The 17,608-nt window shown below is 40.6% G+C and overlaps 1 protein-coding gene across 1 annotated transcript in view; it reads right to left on the reverse strand.

Annotated features, from left to right (window-relative positions):
* cps1 (carbamoyl-phosphate synthase 1, mitochondrial) overlaps window positions 1-4,276 on the reverse strand; it is a 44,559-nt gene extending 40,283 nt beyond the window's left edge. The window contains exons 1-7 of the mRNA XM_079170678.1: window positions 3,895-4,276; window positions 2,863-2,972; window positions 2,511-2,655; window positions 1,194-1,283; window positions 1,044-1,100; window positions 859-951; window positions 668-757 (exon numbers count right to left, since the gene is read on the reverse strand). Of these exons, the coding sequence (XP_079026804.1) occupies window positions 668-757; window positions 859-951; window positions 1,044-1,100; window positions 1,194-1,283; window positions 2,511-2,655; window positions 2,863-2,972; window positions 3,895-4,020 (711 nt within the window). The 5' untranslated portion in view covers window positions 4,021-4,276. The remainder of the gene's footprint in view (window positions 1-667; window positions 758-858; window positions 952-1,043; window positions 1,101-1,193; window positions 1,284-2,510; window positions 2,656-2,862; window positions 2,973-3,894) is intronic.
* Between the last annotated feature and the right edge of the window lie 13,332 nt (window positions 4,277-17,608).

The raw sequence follows: 17,608 nt of genomic DNA on the forward strand, positions 1-17,608 counted from the left end.
ATGAATGACACCAAATAATACCCGTGTCATGATGAATGCTCCGACTGTTGCAGAAGGGACCCATGCTCGGTTTAGCTAAAACCAGAATCCAGTTCACTAAATATAACAAATGTTTACCGACGTCTCAAGACTCCAAAGTTCTCCCAACAATGATAATATTGGAATCTATAATTATTATACAATAAGAGCAAGCAAATTGCCTCATTTTGTCCAACAAACTATCTTCATCCTCCACAGAAAAGCAATATTACCACAACGTATTATTATGAGAACGTCCAGCCGGCCAGGCACTCATCAATAGACTCAATAAAAGTCAAATAAGGGAAGGATTTTTAATAATACAAACAGACAAAACAGAATACTGCATTAGAAGTCTGCAGGCCGCTTCTCCTGACTTACTATTTCAAGCAATTACAAGCTAATATCAACACCATAAACAACAACAAACCATTAAATGGAGCATACAAATTAAGAGAAGCCCACTATTTCTTACAGCGAGATAACACAAACAAATACTGGAAGATGTTTTTTTCTGTAGTTTCTTAGACCTTCGATTACCATCACATATTCTCTAGGTCAGGTAGCAGACAACATGTGAACGAGTGTTCTATAATCATTAAATCATCATTTCCATGTGTGTAAACTAATGTAACTAGTTTTTTCTCACCTTAACCAGCAGGCGAATAATGTTATGTTTAATACCGCAATCAACAGCCACCACTTTTACTGGATTTCCTTTTCCAAAAACTTTGACTTCCTAGGAGTCGGAGTGACACAGAAAAGAGAGGTTAGCACTTAACACCATTTGTGAAGAACAGTCATTTTGTGATGTTAAATATAATAGTTATCCACTGTTACCTTGGTTGAGACCTCTTCCATCAGGTTTTTCTGGTTGGGGTCAAAGATCTCAACAGGCTGGCCATCAAACTCAATCTTCCCCAAAGATGTGCCCTGAGGAGTAATCACAAGCAAAATGACACTGGGTGATCAGCCGAACCATTTGTGAAAGTTTGGTGCAGTTCACACCTTTGCGTTTACAGTACCTTATCTCGGATTATCTTGGTCAGCATTCTGGTGTCAATTCCAAAGAGCGCAGGAACCTTTAAAAGGAAGAGTACATTTTGTAAATCAGCAGCAAAGTCCCACTCTCCTCTCTGAGATTACAACAGATACTTGGTCATTTCAATCCAAACCTTCTCTTCGTGTAGCCATTGTCCCAAAGACTTGACGGAGTTCCAGTGGCTGTACTCGTGACTGTAGTCTTGAACAAGAAGACCAGATACCTGGAAACAGCAAAGCACAACACCAACCTTAAACAAAATGGTCAAAACTAAATGTTTTTTGCATTTTGACATTTTAGAAATGAGTCCATCATAACAAGACCAGGAGTCTATAGCCATGCTGGCAGCTCTGTGAGGCTATTTTAAAAAAAATGTTGTAAAAATCTTAGCATCAGCATGATAACACGCCAACAATGACGATGCTATTTACAATGCAAATCATTTTAGATTAATGTGGAAACAAGCTACTGTAACATTTTCTAATTAACACTAATAAAAACTCATTTTATGGGGTGCTATTCTTGCCAAGATTGGCGTTGTGATGGTTGTTGTATCATTCCATGTGTTAAAGTGACATTTCTGTGTAATACGTATGTTCATTATCACAGCTCGCTATCTGAGAAATCTGATCTCACAAAACAGCAAATACGTCCTTATTTTCACTTGATGAAGGAATCGATTAAACCATTGAGCGTTGATTCTGGATGTTTGTGATGATAATGTCAATACTTGGATTGTTGAATTTCTTTCAAATTATTTAAAGTTGTTTGATTGTTGCTCGTTACAAAACTCACTGACATGCTGTCTCCTGATACAGTTCAACAGGGACGGCGGTCTGATGTCTGTGTTCCACCTAATCTCAGGAGATTTATTTTTCCATGTTGACATACTATGTTAACTTTCCCACGGTCGCCTCGACACGGAGTTGCTTACAAGTTGCAAAAACAGCCAATGCCTTAACCTTATCGATTAATGATGTGCACATGCTAACCATTTTGGGTAATATGTGTTAAAGTTTCGATAAATTACTTTAAGTATAAAATACTTAAATGGCCATAGGAATGGCCAAAAGGGGGAATCATTGTGGCAATGTATCATGTTGTTCTTTTTAGATGTAACTTGTATCGCTTGTCTGTTCAATAAAATAAATAAAGACATTTGAGAGCTTTCTCATCGTGTTTATTTCACCACAACAGCTAGGTATTATTTACTAATAAACCAAAGAATTAGACAAAGGAGACACCAAAGTGATTAAAATTAATCCTCAGGGGATCATGATTGTTTGTAAAAATGTCATGGCAATTCATCCAAATTATCAGTCTGGACAAAGGTGGCGCACTGACCGACAGACAGACAGACAGGATCAAAGCAGGAATTTGAAAGAGATACATTGTAGCACCGAGGCCTCCACAAAGCCTGACACCCCAAAAGCACCGCTGGTTTTCTTACCTGGATGCGCTCCGACTCCAGATGTTTTCTCAGGCCCAGCTCATCCAGTTCCTCGCTGTTGGGTACCCCGTAATTTCCCACAATAGGGTAGGTGAGGGTCAGGATCTGACCTCTGTAGCTGGGGTCAGTCAGGGTCTCAGGATACCTAAAAATCACAGAAACAGCAGGATATTGTGATGTAGTGATGACGGAGCACATGGCCATGTCATCAACTTCATGGCCCAGAGTAACTGTCTAAATTTGAAACTAAATGAATACACTTGTCAAACTAAAAGCAAGGTTGACATTTTAGTATCTGACTTCTCGTCTTACATCTAATGTAATTCGACTTATAAGTATGTCTCCCTCTTACCCCACCAGGCCAGTATTGAAGACGAGTTCCCCGGCTACAGAGGCTTCATGCCCAAAGGAATACCCTTTCATCCTGGTGCCATCCTCCAAGACCAGGTGGGCCGTCTGGGCCTGGGAGTTAAAAGAGGTCAGGCAGATAAGATATATTTCCCCCAAGAATAACGCATTCCCTTTATATGAAGCAAGTTTGTACAGAGAAAAGGCAAAAGTTTGAAAATGAATGTGAGATAGAGGTAGGTTTAAGAGTTTAGGACAATGTGAATTGTGCTGTAAATGCTTAGACTGTGTGACCTCACAAGAGCCGTGACCAAATAGTAGTCAAGACTCTTGTCCTCAAACAACCCGCGTGTTCAGTTGTAAGCTAGGTATAGAAAAACTCACATGGCATGATGCAATTCTCCCCGAAATTGCCGCACGATGCACTGAACTCCATCAACAGCATGCTTAACTGAGACAGTCTAGAAATACCATAACCCAACATTGCAGAACTCTCTTTTCTTTACTTTACTTGTTTTGTGAGTTAATACGCAAGTTTCACTTACCAAAGTTGCATTCAAAATAAGGCAATTTAGTGAGTTCTTTCTTAATGACGCAGGCTAACAATCTTGACAAACAACTTACAATGTTTTATTCAATCGCATGTAGCCCGTCAATTCGGCGCAATGATAACCCACCAAACATCACCTTTTCCGACTTGTTTTACCTGCTTTGCGCTGCTATCTGCGGGTAACCATGCTGCCTCTAATGCAGGAGCGTTAACCGGGAAACTTTAGCGCTAGCTTGAATTATGTTGCAGTGAGAGCTTTTTGTTGTTCTGGGCCTATGCCGAATTCAGAAGTAGCCCTTGCTGTTTTTGAAAATAAGGCTGTAACAACTTTCACATATTTGTACATTCGTGTAGGAGCAACGCATCGCTGACTTTTGATATTTTTCTGAGGAGTTCGGCTTGGAGTCCAGAGACATAGCCTGGTGTGGTGTTAGCCCTCAGAACACCAACAACCGACAACTGCAGTTTTCACCCAGGTTTGCTTACCTTCACACTAAAAAGTCTAGAAGTTTGAAGTCTCAGCCAAGCAGACGTGTCTCCTACTCTTCTGCCAACAACGCATCCTTGTCTCAGAGATTTAGCAACGCTGTACGCCAACAGGATTTTTGTCATGTTAGCCTAAAATGACTCTGTGGGTAAAGTTGCACAGGCGTTAATGAGAAGTTTCCCGATACAAAAAGGAGTAAGTAGTTACACTGTCTTCTGAACAGTTCACTGAGAAGACAGTCGGAACACGTGTTAGGGCTTCCCCACGTGTTGTTAGAGGTAGTTACACTGGGCGATTGAAGTGTGAAGTGTACGCCTTCGTGTCGTGGTTTTTCTCAACGCATGAAGCGCACGGCGTTCAGATTGGTGTCCAGGAAATGACGCCCACTGAAATAAGACGCTCGTTAGAAATAAGCCAGGCGTGCGCAGAATCGATCACCGGTGATCGGCGCACAATGCATGCCGGGTAGATTTGCGTCCGACTTGCTCTGACGTCACGAAAACGTGAGAGATGCGGCCGCAGATTTTAGAGCCAGGCGCTGCAAAGTTACTGGGCTCGTCCGACATAAACCAGGCGTGCGCAGACTAGATCACCGGCGTTAGGCGCACAATGCATGCCGGGTAGATTTGCGTCCGACGTGCTCTGACGTCATGAAAACGTGGGCAACGTCAACCTCATGAGAGCGAGGCGGTCGCAGATTTTAGAGCCAGGTGCTGCAGAGATGCTCTGCACGACTGTGGGCATGATGGGAGCCATGATACACATGTGACATATATTATAATGGTTTACACATAACTGATGTATGACTTGAAGATCGATCTTCAAGTCATACATCAGTTAACTATATGTATATAGATATTTATATATATTTGTATATACATATATTTATTTATTTACACACATATATGTATATGTATGTGTGTATATATGTATTTCCTTTCGTTTGGTTATCGCATTTGAGTCCTTAGTCCACACTTGAAAGCTGTTCACCAACCGCCATAAAAAGTAAAAGAAGAAGAAGAAGCAGGCGGCTGAAAACGGTCCGACTTGAATGCAGTTTTTTGTCAACGCCTGCTTTCCAGGCGAGACGCAGTTCATCGCGAACGAGCCTAAGGTTATGAACGGAATTCACATCTGTTTAAATTGTAAAACACACGCGATTGGAGGTGAGAACAATGAAGTGTTCTTCAGGCCAAATAAGTTTAACTCTTTATAGCAGTAGTGGGCCGTCAGGACCTGCAAAGCCACAATCACAAATCACAAAGTTATAGCTATTTTATAATTTAATATTTTTTCTTAGATACACTACATGTATTATCATTTATAAAAAATATTTTTATAAATAATAAATGTTTTTTAATAAATTATTTTATTTTCTCATTGCACAGCTACTGTCATCCTCAGTTGCTCTGCTTCCAGTGCAGCTTGTTTTAAGTAGAGCTTTTAGCCAATCAGATTTCACCTCTGTGTCTCTAGGTAAGAAGAGAGGCCCCAGGCCTGCAGACTCACCAGTGCCTTCATGTGCAGTTCAATAAGTGAATGGGGACGATATTGTTAATTGTCATAGTGTTCAACCAATCAGATCTTTAGTTTGACATGGCCTACAACTACATCAGCATTACGTGCAGCTCAGTTTGCATCAGTAGCGCTGTAGTGGGGTGCAGTGTGTGCTGTGATTGGTCAGTGGGTGAGCACGTTACTATTGTGAAACAAAACTTAACTTGCCAGCAGAGCTTAGTTGGAGGAGTAAGAGTTCAAATTGAAAGATATGGAAGAAATTATAACATTTTTAGGATTTTGCTTGGTGTAGTTTATTAATTTTTTTACCTAGCTTTGTTTTTTCAACACTCGATGGTTTAATAAGGAGGAGAAACGGATTTACTGACAATGCCTTTCTCAAGAAGGAAGGACATTTCAGGAAAAGCTGGACATCGTAAGAAATGTTCAGTCAACGCCACAGCTGGCTGTCCTGACTCAGCCAGGAAAATGATTTGTATGAACGGTATTTCTTGCTGACAGCGTCGGAGAAGCGTTGCACATTTTATGGCTGGGTTTGGAGCTATGCTACGCTAACCTGAGGACACCATAGCATTTGAAAACTTTTGGAAAGACTCAAGTGGATCTACAATTCAACGAACACTTTCGCAGGGAAACAGCTCCACAACATGCGGAGGTGGGATCCCGGCCCAGCTCCGAACCTGCCGCAGCAGACCGGCGAAATGCAATTGGGGAGGCTCGACTGGCATCACTGGCGTCCATGAATCGAGAAGGACTTCTTACTGGAACTGAAACGATGTACTGGGATTACACTCTTTAAGTTTCGGTAAGTGACAAACTGCCTTTGTTTTTTTACATAGTAAACTTCAAGTTACCTTTTTTTAAAGAAAAAATTCACATTCTCCTCAATTTTACACTGCTGTCTTTCATTCTGCTTCCACAGTGATACTTCAGAAAAAAAGTGCTACAGTAAATAGTGTTTACAACCCACATTTTAGGACACTGAAAAGAAACTAAAAGGAAGTGCATGCCGAATGAGAATGAATGCGCCTGCTTGCAGTAAACTTGTGTGTAGTGCTTTCAGTGCAACAAACTCTTTACAGGTTTTTTTTTTCTTTGAGGCCAGTTGCCTGCAAAAGAAAAGGCAAACTGAACGTGGACAGGCTGCATGGTGGTGGGATTAGAGTTGTGTGTGTATTTGCTGATCACTGCAAGATTGGTCCTCTGTGGAGAAGGCTGCCTGACTGCCACTATGCTGGGTTCAGCAGTCTGAACAAAGTGGTGTGAGTAATAGGACTTGTGTGGATCAGGAAATACCTCCACACTCCTGAAATTGGACTTGGGAAAAAAATAGACTGTAGGCCTATAGTGTGTCATTGAATTCACTTACATTAATGATAATGATATACTTCATTTCACATTTTGGTATACTTCAGTTTTATGTAGGTCCTCTACGCTGTTCTAAACCCCCTTGTTTAACAAAATCATGGACATCGTGGCTGACCATCCCACGGTGAAAAACATCATGGTGCATACAGGAAGCGGTGATATTGTGAAACAACAGTCTGAAGTTCTGAAGCGAGACTTTATTGATCTGTTAAACACAGTCAGCTCTGTCAAGGCTGAGGTGTTTATTAGTGGCCCTCTTCCACCAGTCAGAGGAGGAGATGAAGGATTCAGCAGGCTGTTTGCCCTGGCTGTCAACTGCATGTACTGACCATTCAGTACATTTTATCAACAATTTCTACCTTTTCTGGCAGCGCAGACATCTTTTTAAGGCAAAAGGCTAATGACACCAATGATTCTTGCCAGGAAAAGTCGGGGCCTTGTATGCAGCTAGCCTTCTCAATTCCTGTCCTGATAGTTTATAGAAAAAGAAAGGTGAAACTTAACATTCATTCCTCGTCAGCCTGTCCAAAAAAATTGGGCAAATAAAGCTTTAACCACATTAAACTTAGCTTTATTAAATGTCTCTGTCAGGAAAAACATTTTTAATCAATGATTTTATTGTTAGGCACAAACTGGACATTTTGTTTTTAACTGAAACATGGTTAAACCAAGATAACAGTGCAGCTGTTCTTATTGAATCGACACCTCACAACTTTCATGAGTGAAACAAGAGCGCATAAGAAAGGAAGTGGAGTTGCTATTTTATTTAATGATTCTCTTTAATGCAAGCAGATGTCCTTTGGTCATTTTACTTCTTGAATATATTCCACTCGAGCTTTATTCCTAAACATTTACAGACCACTTAAATACTGTGCAACCTTCTCTTATGAGTTTACTGAACTGCTGTCTATAATCTGTATTGATTTTGACTGTGTTGTTATTGTTGGCGATTTTAATATCCATGTTGATAACCCCCAGGACAGAGTGTCTATAGAACTATGTGGTGTAACTATGATCTGACTCAGCATGTGACAGGACCCACCCACAACAGGGGGCACACTCTGGACCTAATCATCACCAAAGGTGTCAACATTTCCAAGGTTGCTGTGACTTTTGTTGCACTCTCTGATAATTTCTGTGTTTCCTTTGAGAGTGCAATCTCCTTGCACACAAATGTCCAAACCGAGGTTGTGTCAAAGCGTTACATCTCTGAAAACACCAGTGAACTATTTATTCAGAAGTACTCCTCCACACCAGCCCTCTCTGATAGCTTCAATTCTAAAGTAAAAAATGTTATTGATGCCATTGCACCCACTAAAGTGAAGGTTGTCTCGGGTAAGCAAAGATCTCCTTGGACAAATGCTACGCTGGTCAGAATAGAGAAACGAGAGTGTCGGAAAGCTGAGTGCAGGTGGCGAAAAATAAATCTCCAGGTTCACTGTGACATCTATAAAGAGAGACTTCGCAATTATAATTTGGAACTTAGAAATGCAAGGCGGTCCTTCTTCACTGACATCATAACCAAAAACAATAACAATACACTTGCCTTATTTGCTTCCGTCGACAAGCTAACAAACCCTCCAGTGTCAGTAGCTGCTGAGCTCCAATCCACCTGGGCATGCAATCAATTTGTCTCCCTTTTTACTGACAAAATTCAGAAAATTAGACAAGCAGTCAGTACCTCCACACCAACCACAGGATACGTGTTGTCCCCATCTCTGAATAACATCCATTCAAATATCATGACACAATTTCATTCAATCGATCTTAGAAGCCTAAAAGACATTATACAACATCTGAAGTCATCCTCCTGCTGCTTGGATATTCTACCAACACACTTTTTCAAAAATATTTCAAACTGCATGACCACTGATCTTTTACAAATTGTAAACACATCCCTTCTCTCAGGTGTCTTCCCACAAGCCCTAAAAACTGCAGTTACTAATTTAGACTCCGCAACAATGAAAAATTATTCGCCAGTATCAAACCTCCCATTTTTAAGTAAAATAATTGAAAAAGCGTTTTTTCAACAGCTGAACAACTTCTTGGCCGTAAATAACTGTTTTGATGTCTTCCAGTCAGGCTTTCGACAGCACCACAGTACTGAAACTGCTCTTGTTAAGGTTTTCAACGACATCCACTTAAACACAGACAATGGCAGAATTTCAGTCTTGGTATTACTAGATCTCAGTGCTGCCATCGACACGGTCGACCATGACATACTACTAGAAAGACAAAAAATCTGGGTGGGACTCTCTGGCACAGCACTCACCTGGTTTGAATCGTACTTGAAGGACAGAGAATACTTTGTGTCTGTAGCTAATTACACATCAGAGCTGACTAAAATGACATGTGGTGTTCCCCAAGGTTCAATACTGGGGCCTCTTCTGTTCAACATCTACATGCTCAGATTATGGAAAACAACAAAGTGTGTTATCATAATTATGCAGATGACACACAAAACTACATAACTATATCACCAGGGGACTATAATCCCATAGATGCATTGAACAAATCAACAACTGTATGTGCCAGAATTTTCTTTAATTAAGCAAAGATAAAACAGAAGTAATTGTTTTTGGTACCAAGGACGAACGATTGAAAGTCAGTGCTCAGCTTCAATCACTGATGTTAAAAACCTCAAACCAAGCCAGAAATCTAGGTGTAGTTATGGATTCAGACCTCAACCTGAACAGCCATATCAAGACAATGACAAAACCAGCCTACTATCACCTGAAGAATATATCAAGGATTAGAGGACTTATGTCTCAACAGGATTTGGAAAAACTTGCAAATGCATTTATCTTCAGTAGACTCGACTACTGTAACGGTCTTTGTAAAAAGTCAATCAGAACGCTGCAGCTCGAGTCCTCACTAAGACCAAGAAACTCCAGTTCTGAGGTCTTTGCACTGGCTTCCTGTCCAACAAAGAATTGACTTTAAAATCCTGCTGTTGGTTTATAAAGCACTGAATGGTTTAGAAGCAGCGTTCAGTTTTTCTGCTCCACATATCTGGATCAAAGTCCCAGAAAGCTGAGACCCTCAGCTCATTTAGATCAAGATTGAAGAACCAGATTCAAGAATATTAATCAATTTCCTGCATTTCTGCATTTTACTACTGTATTTTATTTCTTACACTGCTTTTTAGTGTTTTAATGACTGTTTTTAATGTTTCAATGTATGTTCTTAATTGTTTTTAAATCTCCTTTTCTTTTGACTTATGTTTTGATGCTTTTAATGCTTTTATGTGAAGCACTTTGAATTACCTTGTTGGTGAAATGTGCTATACAAATAAACTTGCCTTGCTTTGTTAACTTCAGATCACGTTCCCCTTGTCTAAATTCAGTCTGTACTCCAGTTCAGAAGATCTGTAGAGCACTGGTGACATCCAGTGGTAAGGCATGTTAACAGGGTAGTGGCATGCGTGATGCATACGTGGCAGTGCAGCTTGACATATATGAGTTACAGTGAGAACAGAGGGGTGTCAATTTCATTTAGCTGCCAACATGTTAAGCTTTACAGTTGACATGCATTCAAAACCACATGTGTATATTTACGTCACATTGGAAGTGTTGCATTAAAGGAAATAATAAATACCATTACTCTGGTCCACAGCATCTAACAGACTACATTATTTGTAGCAGTAGGCTATTTTTTGTTGAACAAAAATACTGAACAGAAGGTTATTAGGTTAAGTGAAACAGAAGGTTATGGTAAACCAGTCAAGCATGCGTAATGAATTGAAAAGAATCATAATTTGTCTATGTAGATGCTCATTATTGACGTTTGTCCATAAAATGGGATACGATGAAGTCCATGCTGTTTAACCAGACTGATCAAGGTGATTATGACTTATGTAAAGGCAAGGTAACCTTTTATTAGATTTAGAGTACTGCCCTTGACATGTATTTTTGGACTTTTTTGGATCCTCTGTGACCACATACACTAGATAATATCTAACATTTGAGCCCACTTTATACGTTTACATGAAAACAAAAAATAAGAACAAATACATTAGTTTGCCAATAATCTCCACTCTTAGAAAACATTTTTTATTGTTTACTGCAGTTGAAAAAAGTAAAGATGAAACAATTGTCCTCGCTAACTGTCGCCATTGCCTCACAATCCCATACACAAGTCAAACAGCTGACATCTTTTTTTTTTTTTTCAAAGATGCCAGAACATCAGAGACTGTAATGAGGAGTAAACACACACATACTTCAACTTACTGCCATGCCTGCAAAATAGAGTTTATCTCCACACAGACCAAGTGTGTACTCTATCTCACAGAAAATTGTCACAAATGTCATTATTATTATCCATTTTTATTTAAAAACTATCTTTTTTTTCTATTTTCAAGCCCTAAACAAGCAGCACATGCTACTTACTGTCAACAATAAATCACATACGGTGGAAAAAATTGCTCGGCAAGGATTGGGAGAACCCGAGAAGCCTGTGCAATGTTCTGTATGGCCCTTTATTATGGGGAGGGCTGTGATTAGCTGCCCTCCAAATTTTTGCCCTGATTGGTCGCGGTGTGGACTAATGAGCTCCAGTGTCTGTCCTCGGCGGAGAGACTTCACATTGTCTGTGGTTTGAAGAGTGAGTTTCAGATGGTGACCAAGCTTGAGAGAGGACGTGAATAGACAGGCAGGCTCCCTCGCCTTTCTCCGTGCCAGGTTTCCAAGCTCAGTCTCGGCCCTGAGATGACAGCAATAATGAATGGTTGTTTCAAGTGTCTGATGGCGTTTGTTCAGCACAGGATTAGACTGACATATCAGTTTGAAGATATTGGCACTTTGTAGTATATCTTTCCAACCCAAATTTATATATCATCTTTAGACATCAAGGTAATTCAAAGGGCTTTACATTAGACATAAACTGATTAAACAGGAGAATACAATGCACAGCGCAGTACAAAATGTGAATATATCAAAAAGGCTCTAGAAAACAGAGAAGCTATTAAGCCCCGATTCAAAAGACTTGGAGAAGACTTCAAGTTTCCCACACTGCTTCTTCATGCTTAGTTTTTGACTCAGTGGTTCATAACGTAGCAGCACATGAGAAATGCGTTTTGGCCCTTAACCATTTGGTACTTGATCTATATAAATAGTTGTGCATTTTTTTTTTATTAATTTTTTATCACACAGGAAGTCAGTGCAAAACATTTGAGAGCTGGAGTGATGTGCTCCACCTTTATAGTTGTTTGAACCTGTTGTTGTTCTGTAATAGCACACTTAAACTGTATTTTACATGAGAGTGAGCAGTACTAGTTAATAGTAAATGATGCAGCCATTTTCCTGGACCAGAAGTAAGCCCAGTTCTAGATGGTGAACAACCTAATAGATTTTTTAAATACATATGTAAAATTATTCTCAAATACCTTTAAATGTAACGTTTTGTTATCCCATTCAATTACCCTTTGCATTAATCAAACTGACCATCAAAAAGGGTCTATAGTGGTTCACTCAAGCCCTCATAACTGTAACGGGGTTAACATGTATACTATTATCACTATCTTTATAAGTGTACTTTCTTCCCATCCTGTCAATTACAGTGTGTGCTGCCAAGTTAGAGGAAGACCCCACGTAGCATCACCGTTCTTGTTTTGGGTGATGGCAGCTTCAGCCTCCAGAGTTGTAAAAGGAAGATCAGGTCATCAGCTGGAGAGAAAAGGAGGAGACTGTCTCTTTAGGCCGGTATCGGATTCCTTTCCTCTGTAGTGAGGTAGTGTCCCCAGTAAAAAGGGCAGCGGGTAGCTTTGTTTAGCCTTGCCCCATCTAATTCCTGTGTGTCCAGTGGAGGGCTTATGAGAGAGAGAGGGGGGGGGGGGGGGGGGGGGGAAGAGAGCATGCATCAGCCCCCTTAAGGAGCCATGGCCCTCGCTCTAAGGGAGCCCAAGAAACTTCACACCTCTCTGTAGTGAATATAAATAGGCCCCATCTGTGCCCCCGGGCTCAGTTACAGCCTCATTCCTTTTGGTATGATTGGAGGGCAGGGAAGGAAGCACTTTGAAAGGTTTGAAAAGGGGAGGAGGGGACAGAGCTAGAGTCCAACGCCAACTCTCTAGTCATCACACATGGCTGACCTCTGCTGCATTTCTTGTGGCAAAGGAAGTCCATCAGTGCTCCTTGCCATTTCCTTCTCTACAACAACCTTCTCGACACCCCAACTCGCCATGCAGGCAAAATGCCAGTGAACTGGGAGCACGCGGCATCTTTGGAATCTTACACCGCACTGCACTCATCGCATGATACTTTCTCTTCACATTTCATTCATCATGATCAACACAGGCAGGTCTCCAAGATTAAGACAGGCACTGTGTCTTGAAATCAGTGCCTCTGTCGTTTCTCTTTCGCAGAACTTAACTGTACAGCCCACAGTCTAGCGGTTGATGTTTTAGTCCTGGTACTGGTATACATTACATTTATTTCTGACAATTCTGTGAACTGCGGGTGAATTCGATAGATCACTATGAATGCATTGCAGAAACAAGCGGGCATAAGTGCTCCAGATCACATCTTCATTCCGGAGAGGAGACAGTTATAGTGCCTGTCCTGAAGCAACCCCCCCCCCCCCCTGCCAAAGGATAAAGCTGGAGGGGGAGGTGATGACATAGAAAATTTAGATCCAAGCATACTAGTTTGCAAACTCAAAAACCCTTCCTCTCACATCTATCTATTCTTCAATCCAAACTCACACAATCCAAAGATTTACGAATTTGTTGTCTCTAGTTCACCTCATTCTCTGCTTTATTTGATTAACATATTTTTCATCCCAGCGTGTGAGATTGCAGCCTGCAGCATCCCTTTCTTATAGCTGCAATATCTCTCCAGAATGCTCATGCAAATAAGGTGGAATTATTTAAATAAAAAGGAAGTAGCTGGCTAATAATCATTTTTCCTTTAAATGCACCCCATTTGTTCTGCTCCATGCTGTACTCCACTTTGTTTGTTTCTTCCCTTTACTGTCTGCTGATAATTTAACATCCCAATTTCCCCATAGTGATCACTGATGTTTCATCTGATCTAATTCCCATCAGGCTCAAAATAATATCCATGATAATGTTTGAAACACAGTCATGGAGGGAGCTTAACGCTGACTAACTATAACCCTTTTGTGTATGGAAGGCAGTTTGGGTGCCATTACTTAGCGAGTGCAGAACAAATTATTTCAATTTAATATCATAATTGTTTTACAGGCAGTGTGGACTTGTAGCACAGACACTTCTGGCTCAGCTCTAAATGTAAAAATATGACTGCTTGTAGAAAAGGGAAGAAGAACCACACTTTTAGAGCTCATGTTGGCCGGCTGTTAGACCAGACTGACGAAACAGGAATACAGGTCAAGTAATTATCAATAGCTCTGACAGCTTTCATGGTCTTGGGCCTAACTAGGATGTGTATAGATCAGTATTGTTTGAGTTTGGGAGATGACAGATATTTGCATAACTTGCATTGTACTCAGTGATTAGTAAATAATCAAATTCATAAAAATACAGGCTTAATTCTCTCTTTATGCTTATTTTGCCCTTTTTATAATCAAACTTAAGTTTTAATATCACTAATATGATAAAACTGGGTCTTTGGCTCTGTCCACTGAATTTCAATTTACGCAGGTTATAGCTCCTCTTCCCATAAATAGTGTTTTTTTTTGGTAGGATTTTAAGGTATCTGGTACACCTTAAATTCCAACGATGGATCCTACTCATATGACAAGGTTCTTACATTGGAGGTACAGAATATACAATTTTTTAAACAATGCTAGCAGCATAGTGCTATGACAATGTATTTCGTTTAATTGGTTGATCCTCGACTGTGGTCCAGACTGAATTGTCAATATTTGAGGGTTTGCCACAACATCCAGTTCACATCCAAATGAATCGTATGAGGTGATCCTCTTTTTCGCCAGCATGAGGTTCACATTTCTGGCTTTCAGTGAAAAGTGGAAGTTACTATTGCTAAATATTGGAACGATTGCCATTTTTTTTTATATCAAAGCAACATGAAATTTGACCAGATTCATCAGACTCATCTGTACTTTTGCTAATGAGTAAATGTTTGCATGGCACACTAAACTAATGAGGTTTACATTGCAAACCTTATAGACTACCCACTAAACATCAGACATCTCTTTCCTTAACTAATGATTGTATTGCACATACTGTAGGTGCCATTCATTCAACTTCAATTGCACATGCAATGTGAGTAGCCAAACCTGGAGCTTGTTTTGCTGTATTCCAACAAACATGTAGACAGACCACTGCATGGTGAAAAACAGCTTTGAAATGCTGCTAGGGTCTGTCACACAACCAAAACAAATGAGGTGTGGTTACCCATGCCTCTGTCGTGGTTGTTTTGGCTAGAGCTGTAGGATTTTATATAATGCCACCAACTGTGCTAAAGTGGCTTCACACTGATTTTCACACTGATCTGCGCAAAGCATTGAGCAAACCACCATTTTCATAATAATATCTCCTCTGGGAAGTGTCTGCATGAATAAAACTCTAATTAAAGTATAAAAAGTGTCTCTTTGAGGAAGGCCTTTCTGACAAGAACTTTAGCAATGTTGATTTGCACATTTTCGGCTGTGCAGATGCTGCACATAATGTCGTTTTCCTGACTTGCATAAAGGCAAAGGCTTTACCAAATGTAACCAAAAGGCAGGAAACACAGCTTCTGACCAGTAGACCGTTAAATTGAATTTCCTCATTCTGCCATCATGGATGGCAGTGGTGGTCACAAAAGGTGGGTGTGGAAAGTGATCTTGACGTGTGGCTCTGTTGTGGCCTTAATTGTGCAGTTGAAGCCTTTTCCGCCTTTTAAAAGACCTGACCTCACGTCTCCAGCATGGCTTTCCCAAAGGAGATGATGAATGAATAAGTAAATGGTTACATGTTAATTCAGAAAGAGAAGATAGTTTATCTTTGCTAATGTGATACTTAGAATGACAGGGTAACGGTAAGCATATAGAAACCCATTCGTTCAGGTTGCTGGAGCAAACTCGACTCTATAGTGGAGCTCAGATTGGACTGCGGCACAGGTGCAAGGACTGGGGCAGAGTTTCTATAGGGGGAGGGGGTGATGGGAAGTCGGACTTCTGAGAAGGTGCAGCGGGGTGCCTCGGGTGAGCCCTGATGACAGCTGAGGGAACGAGGCTTTCTCTGGCTTGCCCTCATGGCGATGGGGTCAGTGAAAGCAGGGGGGCCAATAGGGAGTCGCCGTAGGGTGGAAGAATTCATGCTGTTCCTTCGTCACCAGGCCCTGTCATGGTGGTGGTGGCAGGGCTGCACCACTGGCAATGGGAGACAAATATAGACAAGAATTAAGGAGACAGAATTTGCACTCTTAGCCTTGTCTGGGTTACTGACATCAGCAGCTGAAAGCGCCACTACATCTCCATCGTCCTGTGCTTTAACGTCATATCCGTCTTCGGAGTTGTGGTGGCCGCTCACCCTATATCAATGAAGCATCAAATTGAACACAGGTGCTGTTATACCCAACTCACATTGTCAGGGACAGAAATAAACAATGGCTTAATATTAGATTTCACAGACACCTCTTCCACCACCTGTCCACCTAAAGCCTGATCCTTTGACAGTTTCTCAAATACAAATTGAACTAGTTTGATCAGCTGCTTCTTCACAGTTTTTCTCTCCACAAACTGCCACTTGCATTTATTTCTTCTTATGATTTCCACACTGTCTGGCATCAATACTTATATGTGTTTGTTTCATCACATCACTGAAGCCAGATATACGATTTACTCATACCAAGTAAAATATTCAAACACATATGTTATGTTCTATATGGCTACACCATTACATCAAATGCAGATTATGTTGAGCATCATTGTAGACACATTTCATTAAAATTGACCCCCAATTCAACCTGATGTTGGCTAATATTATATATCATAATTTTGGAAACCCTGGGATCTATCCTATATTTCAGATAAGGTGCAGTGCAATGCTTGGCTATACAGCGGTTGGTAAAGATGGAGCCAATGATGAGTCCAGCAGAGTTACAGTCAGATATGAGTTATACGCTCACATCAATAATCAATAATATTATGGTGAATAAAAAAAATAGCCTTATCACCATGAGGCAAAAATCATATATTGGCACTTTGACGTTTTGAAGCTGCTTAAGCTGTCAGAGTGAGACGTGATTCCTGCAGATCTGGCTTAAAGGATAAAGGTGGGTTAAATCATCAAATTAGGTGAGTGAACAGAATTTAGGGGAAGTTGCACTAAACTACAATACACGCAGGGTCTACATTGATAAGCTCAAGGCATAGTTATGACCAAGAACTCTTTTTTCTTTTTTTGGAAACCCTCTTCGCCTTATTTCTAGCATCATTGAAACATACATTTGTAGGGACTGCTGTTCACCGGAATGAGTAAGATGTACAACTCCTCATTTGATGGTCTTCACTTTATAGTGAAAGCTCTCTCCCTCTTTCAGTGCTCAATTTAGGCTTTAATGATTCGTATACTTTGAGGGGCTATTACAGATTAGTGTTATTTATCACATGAGATTATAGAGGTTGAGCCCAATTTTAATCCTCTTTTGACGTCATAAAAGTGGAACTGTTGACTTGTGGTCCACAGAAAATCGTACGTCCTCAGGAAACCTTTCACGCCCTCCCCAGTGTTTTCGTTTTTGATTATAGATACGTGGCGTAAATAAACACTTTCTGAGCCGCAGCCTTATATTCCATGTTTAGAGAGGACACACACCCCTTCCACCCGCCATCCAATCCTTACACCGGGACGGTGTTGACGGGGGTCTAGAGGAAAAATAGCCTCATATATATACGCCCCAG

Source organism: Pholis gunnellus, assembly GCF_910591455.1.
Source record: "Pholis gunnellus genome assembly, chromosome: 12".
NCBI lineage: Eukaryota > Metazoa > Chordata > Actinopteri > Perciformes > Pholidae > Pholis > Pholis gunnellus.